The 7942-nt window shown below is 41.1% G+C and overlaps 1 protein-coding gene across 1 annotated transcript; it reads left to right on the top strand.

The window, feature by feature from the left end:
• The first annotated feature begins 2417 nt into the window (after positions 1–2417).
• LOC137817581 (secreted RxLR effector protein 161-like) lies at positions 2418–3388 on the top strand. Its single transcript, XM_068620860.1, has 2 exons — positions 2418–2965; positions 3301–3388. The coding sequence occupies exons 1-2, from the start codon at positions 2418–2420 to the stop codon at positions 3386–3388; spliced, it is 636 nt and encodes a 211-aa protein (XP_068476961.1).
• The last annotated feature ends 4554 nt before the right edge of the window (positions 3389–7942 follow it).

Raw genomic sequence — 7942 nt, 5'->3', positions numbered from 1 at the left:
AACCATTATGTTCTAACTGAGGAAGATCTTGTCTACATCTACTGCATAATGAACAAAATCAAGATTAATTGGATTCATATCATCAAGGAGCATATGAAAAAAGTCTATAAGGTTAAGTGATTATCATTACCCTTATGCTATCTTGATTTCTAAATTCTTACACTATTTAGAAGTGAATCTTGAGGGTGAAACATCTGAGTTGGTGAAGTCAACATTTGAAGTGAACAATGGATAATTAAGCAAGATGGGTTTTACCAAAATCAATGGAAAATGGGTGAGTAAGGATGATGGACAAGGTGGTTCCTCAAGTGGCATTCATGCTGAACATGGTGAAGAAGATCAAGAGGATGCTGAAGGTGCTGATATGGAGTTTCCAGATGCAGAACAACCTACAACTGGTTTTGGTGTTGGAACAAGTGTTGGACATCAAGGAGATGGGACTCCTTCAATGACTTCCTTTGAGAGCTACATGGTGAATAAGCTAGACGGCTTTGCGGAAAATCAAAGGAATCTTCATGATCTTTATGTTTCAAACTTTCAGAACTTTGATAATAGATTCCAAAGCATGGATACAAGATTTCAAACGCTTGATGAACAGATTGAAGTTGTTCAGAATCAAATTTTCGAGCTGCAGTTTGGAAAGGAAGAATGAAGAAAAACAATTGGTTGATCTGTCGAAACAACCAATTGTTAAGCTTGACTATCAAGGCTTTGTTGTTTTCTATCTTTGTATTTCCTTATTCTGAACTTTTCTGTTAAATCTTTGTTTTATGTCTTCCTAAAGTCTATTTGTGAAGACAAATAGGGGGAGAATATTTGGTTTTGTGTTGCCAAACTTTGATATGTTTGAATGTTGTTTAAATTCTGCTGCTACTACTAATGTTTTTAACTTGTTTTCTTTTGGCTGATTTTTCTGCTCTAAGGTTTATGCAGAAAACTAGTTAATGTGCCAATCTAACCTGCTATTAAAGATGCTCTGGTTTGCATAAGTTTTGTTTTGCAGGTGTTGCTTCAGATTCAAACAAAGACCAACATAAGCAACCAGGGATTTGTCTTCATCAAGTAGGGGGAGATTGTTGATCAAGAGTGATCAAGTGCTTTGAAAAATCCAAATCCTATGTGTTTGATGAAAGGCTGGTGTTGCTGTTGTGTTTGGGTGGGATCTGGGTAGTTTAATTTGTAATCCACTCCTTTGTTGAATCTAAAGCTAATGTGTTTTAAATCCTTTTTGAAATAAAGTGTTTTTACAACTAAGTGAAAAACAACTTGTTGTTTTGTCGAATCAATCGGTTGTTTTACTCTTAGGAGGTTTTGAAAAGGTTGAAAATTGTTTAAGTTTGGTTGACTTAACTGCCAAACCAAACAATCGGTTGTTTCGTGGTTTCAACCGATTGTTTCTTTGAAAATACTAACAAAATTCTGTTTGGGTGGTTGAATGTGCTCTCAATGATTTCAAACTGAATACGCTCCTTCATTAATTGCTTTGACTAATCTTTGGAAAATATAAATGGTTTGTTTATGTTTTCAAACAAACAAGAGAAACAGATTTGAGTTTTTCAGTTGTGAAAAAGTTGATTTCAAGATTTGAACATTCACATCAAGCTTTGGGTTTTCTAAGAGAGTGGAATAGGATTGCAATTGTATTGATTTCAAATTGTTCTGTAAACAAGTGTAATCCCTTCTCAATCTACTGTATTTCTGGTGTTGTGTTGCCAAGGAGTGTTGTGTGCTCTTGAGGTGGTCAAGATCAATACTCTTGGTGTGTGTTTTGCAAAAGGGGGTGTGTTTCTTGAAGGGTTCAAGGTCACTACTTTGGTGGTTTTTGTGTTGTAATCTGGTTTGATTACTTAGTGGATTACCTAGTGGTTTTCTGGGGACCGGATGTAGCTCTTAGCTTAAGAGTGAACCAGTATAAACTGTTGGTGTAACTCTCTCTTACCTTCAAACTCATTTAAATTGTGTTTTAAGTTTTACTAGTATAAACAATCGATTGTTTCGCAGAAACAACCGATTGTTTTTCTGTTGCTTTGTTGTTTTATTGCTTTTGTTCTTGGCTAACCTGATTTCTATTCTGGATTCATACAAAGAATTTTGTTAAACTTTAAAAAGATTTCAAAAACCTCTCTTAAACATTTCACCCCCCCCCCTCTCGTTTAAGGCCATATATTCTAACAAGCTTGTGTAAAGAATTTGTGGTATCTATGCAGGGAGAATTCGAAATGTCAATGATGGGAGAGTTATCCTTCTTCTTGGGACTACAGGTCAAGCAATCTAAGGATGACATCTTTATAAGTCAATCCAAGTATTGCAAAGAGATCATCAAAAGGTTTGAAATGGAGAAGTGTAAAGAGGCAACTACACTGATGTTGCTGGAACACCAGTAGATCAAGCCAAATACAGCCAGCAGGCCAGACATTATGTTTGCAGTGTGCCCCTGTGCTAGATTCCAGTTAAGTCCAAAAGAATCACACCTTAAAGCTGCCAAAAGAATTTTGAAGTATCTAAAAGGCACAACCATTGTTGGGTTGTGGTATCCCTCTCACTCTCCTATACATTTAGTTGGATACTCTGATTCTGATTTTGTAGGATGCAAACTGGACAGAAAAAGCACAAGTGGAACTTGTCATCGTCTTAGCTCAAGCCTTATATCTTGGCATAACAAGAAGCAAGCTTGTGTAGCACTCTCAACTACTGAAGCAGAATACATCGTTGCAGGAAGCTGCTATGCTCAGATTTTGTGGATCAAACAACAACTAGAAGACTTTGAGTTGAAAGTTAGAAAAGTACCTCTGCTCTGTGACAACACAAGTGCCATTAATCTCATAAAAAATCAGGTTCAACACTCTAGAAAAAAGCAACACCATTTCATAAGGGATCATGCGAGCCATGGAGATTGTGAGGTGAAGTTCATTGCAACTGAAAGGCAACCAACTGACTTTTTCACTAAACCTTTTCCAAAGGACAGGTTCTTCTTTTTAAGAAACGAGTTAGGAATTCTTGACTTACAAACTCTATCTTAATGCTTTTTTTTATCCCTCCTTTGAGCCTATTTGTGCAAATAGGGGAAAAAGTATGTGGTTTGTAATGTGCTTAAATTCAGCTTTAAAACTTGGTTTATATGCTGCTTTATTTTGATTAAAAACTGCTACATAAACTCTTATTTCCACCTTGCTTTCACTAGTTTTCACACTGATTTTACTGATTTTTCTTATGGGAATCACTAAGTGAAAACTGGTTCTGTGGTGCTAATGATATTTGGGAATGATTACCTCTGGTATATGCACATTTTATGTTTTGCAGGTATTGTCAAATTCAAACAGAACATCCCAAGCAAGCCAGGGATTTGTCTTCATCAAATAGGGGGAGATTATTGAACTTAAAGTTTTGATGTCTCCAAATCCATGAAGATTGCTTGAAGACTGCGTTGTTGCTTGTAGGCATGGGTTCAAGGTAGATTAGATTTTGTCAATCCACTCTTAGCTTAATCCAAAACTGAATCAATCAAGTTCTTTCAAAAGAAAGTGCTTTTCAAAGTAAGTGAAAATAACTTGTTATTTTTCATTTCAATCGGTTGTTTTACACTTAGTGGTTTTGGAAAGGATTTGAAAAAGCTAAAATTGGCTGACCTCACAGTCAAGGTCAATTCAATCGGTTGAATCGTGCTTTCAATGGATTATTTTTTAAAAATCTTCACAAAACTGGTTAAGTCTGTTAAATTTGTTTTTCATATTTCAAATATGTTTTGGCCCCTGATTGAAAGTCTAAAACGGCTACTTTTGAGGCTATATATCTGGTTTTACATCTCTGAAATAAAGAGAGATCAGATTACCAAAAGATTAATAGTTTTTAAAGATTGCAAGATTGCTTAAGGCTTTGCATTAGTTAAGAGTGGAATAGGAACTGTTGTAATAATTTTTGTATCAGGTGTGATCTTTCCTATTCTTACTTGTATTTTCAATTAATAGTTGTAAAGTTGTAAGGAATTGGTGCTACAGTTAGAGGGTGTTCTGACTTGTAGTTTTTGTGATTCAAAGAGGGTGAGTGTTCTTGAAGGGTTCAAGATCACCTCTTTGGTGTTTGTGTTGTGTAATCTGTGGTTGATTACCTAGTGAAATACCCAAGGGTTTCTTGGGACTGGATGTAGCTCAAGTTAAGAGTGAACCAGTATAAACATTGTGTGTGAACTGTGTTTTTGTAAACTACTAACAAAAACAATTGGTTGATTCGCATAAACAACCAATTGATTTTCTGGAATCAATTTAAAATAGTTTTGTTTTTTGACCGATTTGATTGCTTTTTCTATGATTCTGCATTAATCTTCATTCTTGTCCAGTATTTTCGAAAATCTTTCATTAAAAAATTCACCCCTCTCTAGTTTAAAGCCTTTAATTCAAACAGTAGAGTCTTCCCGGTGCAGTTGAGAACGACATTGTGCCGAGGACGCATACTCTCGCTTGTTCTTATTTGGTTTTTTTGTTTTTGCTTCGATTTTAGTTGTTTTTTTTTCTATTTTTTGATTCGTTACTTTATTTCGCACGACTTTTTTGCGAATTTGTTCTTGATTTGCTCTTTCATTTTGATCTAGAATCCGATTCGAAACTAATTGTTTAAGCTGATTCGTTGAAATTCTACAATGGAAAATACACGAGGAGCAAATCGCTGCACGAATTCGGATGAACATTGGAGAAGGTGGTCGAAATTCGGTTATTTGTTAGAATTGGAATACGAGTTGATTCTTTGGCGCATCCCAATCGAAATTTTTCAAATTCTGCCTAATTGGTGAAGTACATTACTGACACACCCGAAAACATTTTGCTCATAACTCGTCTATTAAATCTACTTTTACGAAACCATGGATTTTTTATAGTGGAGCAACCGATCCCATTGCATCTTATTCACAATTTTTCACACATTCATGATCATTTATTCCAAATGTTAATTTTCCCATAGGCTTAATTGCGACCATCTCATCTACAGGTATGATTAAATTTAATGACAACATCACTCTCAAATATGTTCTTTGCGTTCCTTCTTTTAATTTAAATCTCATGTCCGTTAGTAAGATAACTAAATTGTTGTGTCATTCTTTTTCACATGGTTGCTTCTTGCCGGACTTGGCTACGGGAAGGATGATTGGCTTGGGTAAACAATACACAGGCTTATACTACATGTCCCCTCTTCCAAACCAAGCCCGCGCATCTCAAATTTTGACCGACCCTAATTTAGGCACAAGCGCCTCGGACATCCTTCTCCGACGTGTCTACAACTTGCATCTTTGTTACTATCTATCAATAAAATTCTCATTTCCATTTGATCCTGCCGACAACTCGAGCGTGGAGGAATTGCCTTGTCGCCTGCTTGACCCGCCTCTGGCAACTGTGCTATCTGCAAGAACACTCTTAGAACCTCCTCCTTGGGAACTCCGAACACAACCTGCAAACACACCGACGGCGCCTCTAGCGGCCGTTTGCACTCTGACGCTCAAGTTAGATCACAGAATCACTAGAAAATCATGTGTGTAAAAAACAGTGTGTGTGTATTTCTCTCTTATTCTCTTTTTATCCCCCTCTGTGTCTGTGCCTAACAGAATTCTGCTACGCTGTCCTCTGCGTGTGTCAGAATTCTGTTATGCTTTTGTACGAAAACGTACCACAGTCAGGGTCGTGGGTGTCTGGGTTTTCTGTCTGTACCTTTCACGACACGGAGTGCACCTTTATCTGGATCGCGCCCCTCTCAGACAGTGACACGTGGAGGCATGCAACTCGCATCTAACCGTTCACTTGCCACCACCCGAAGGGCTCTAGCGCATCTCTTTGTGCGCCTAAGTTATTCCCTTGCGGAGTAACTTAGCGCGTTTCTTCCATCTGGGTGAAATCGCACATTCCCAGGAGAACGCCAGGTGTGGCTGGACTAGGCACACTCACCAAGCATTGCTCTCTGCATACACGATTTCCCCTTCACGATGCCATGCACGTAATGGGTTGAGAGAGTAACCAATCACTGACCGGTTTACTGACTCCCTCAGGACACTCTCGTGCACGACTATACCGACGAGGAGCTCTTCTTTCTCTGAGGTATGATCATGCGAGGTCCATGCGTAACGCTCTCGCTGGTAATCTCAGTCCCAATTTAACTGCGTGTAGCACGAAACCCCGATGACCATGCACCCGATGACTGATCGGTGCTCTTATGCTTCTCGCGTTCTCCCCCGGGTGTTTATCTTGGAACTGATCTGTCGGTGGCCACTCGGTTACTGACCACCGATCTCCACACCGGGGAATCTCCTCCATGACTATTCTGCCACCTGATCCACGTGTCGCCCGTTTATCTTGGAACTGATCTGTCGGTGGCCACTCGGTTATTGACCATCGATAACCATACCGGGTATTCTCCTCCCTGATTTCTCTGCCACCTGATCCACGTGTCACCCTGCGAGTGGTCCACGTGGTTATCTGCTGCTGACGTCATCGACTACCGATGACCGACCGGATCAGAAGCCCCCTAGTCTCGAGCTGTGAACTCGTTCTCAGCGAAGAGACTAAGTGGTCGCGCTCTCGGTCCACGTGGCAAGTGGGGCCGCATCACGTGCTACCTCACGTGTTGCCCTTTAACGTTACAACTTCCTTTCTTAATCTTGCAACACGTGGCCGCATCAACGGCAAGCGTGGAGTGCTGCTAGCGCTTCCCTTATTCAAATAGGCGCGCATTTTCACTGTTTCATCATCTTCTTCAACACTCTCAGGCTCACTTCGAACTCCCTCTCTGCGCGCCCATCTTCCTTCAAGCCTTCTACCTCCCAACCTTTCGCGATCACTCAAAGGTATGGTTTTTCTTCTTCCTTGGTCTATTTAGGCTCTTTTCACCGATTGCATTCGTCCCTTTCATTATCATGCATTCATCTTCTCTATTTTTCCTCTTCTCGACCCGCGCTAGGGTTTTTGCGCCCCTCACTCTGCTTTCTGCTTCTCCCTCTTCCTCTTTTTCGCCTGGACATTTCTTTCTTCTTCCCTTCCTCTGTTTTTCACCGAACCATTCATCATTTCTTCTTCTTCCATTCCTCTGACCCTTCATTTTTCTCCATTGCAGTTATCTCGCAATGGCTCGCTTAAAACAAACCGCTCGAATCGTCGCTTCGTCTTCTGGTGCACAGCCTTCAGCAAGTGCACCGGCGCCGCCACCACCCGATGCAACCTCCTACCATGACAACGCCAGGGTCTACGACTGGGCTCCCTTGGCATTGCTGGCCGAAACCTCCACCCTACTACCGCAGGGTCACCTCACATCCCTTCTGAGCAACGACCCAGATGAGCCTTCTTGCGCCGTCGACAGGGAAAACGATTTTAATATCGGCATACGCATTCCTCCTCGAGGGATGCCCATCTGTGCGGATGACAGGGCCACCAATGGGGTGCCCTTCACCTTCGTCTACTCCGCCATCTTCAAGAGGTTGAAGTTGCGCCTGCCCTTCACCTTTTTCGAGAAGGAGCTGATGATGGAGCTGAACGTCGCACCCTGCCAACTCCATCCAAATGCCTGGGCTTTCATCCGGGCATTTGAGATTCTCTGCAATTACTTCGGGCTTAACGCCTCCGTGGATGTGTTTCTCTACTTCTTCGAGGCGAAGAACCCTGGGGACAGGTCCTGGGTTAGTCTGAATGGGGTTGCTGGACGGGTGCTCTTGGGCCTGTATCAGCAATCCTTCAAAGATTGGAAAGGCAGGTTCTACATGATATCTGCCACCCCACGAAGTCCAACATTGCTCGAGGGGTACCCCCTCTACTGGGTTCCTGGGGTTGAGTTCAAGAAACCCCGGGGTCTCGAAGCCATGGCCCCCTACGAGCGCGAGCTATGTGGGTTGTTCCTGGGGGCCAAGTACAACTCTGCTCTTCTCATCAAACATGAGTTTGACGTGTTGTCTTTGAAAAAATACATAGGTAGGCTC

Source organism: Phaseolus vulgaris, unplaced genomic scaffold (assembly GCF_000499845.2).
Source record: "Phaseolus vulgaris cultivar G19833 unplaced genomic scaffold, P. vulgaris v2.0 scaffold_187, whole genome shotgun sequence".
Classification (NCBI taxonomy): Eukaryota; Viridiplantae; Streptophyta; class Magnoliopsida; order Fabales; family Fabaceae; genus Phaseolus; species Phaseolus vulgaris.
Note: the sequence above shows the minus strand (reverse complement) of the source record. Positions and strands in the feature narration are given on the sequence as shown.

Coding starts and splice junctions, on each gene's coding strand:
- LOC137817581 (XM_068620860.1), top strand. CDS start 2,418: ATGTTTGCAGTGTGCCCCTGTGCTAGATTCCAGTTAAGTCCAAAAGAA. Junction 2,966..3,300: donor AAACCTTTTCCAAAGGACAG/GTTCTTCTTTTT, acceptor TATGTTTTGCAG/GTATTGTCAAATTCAAACAG.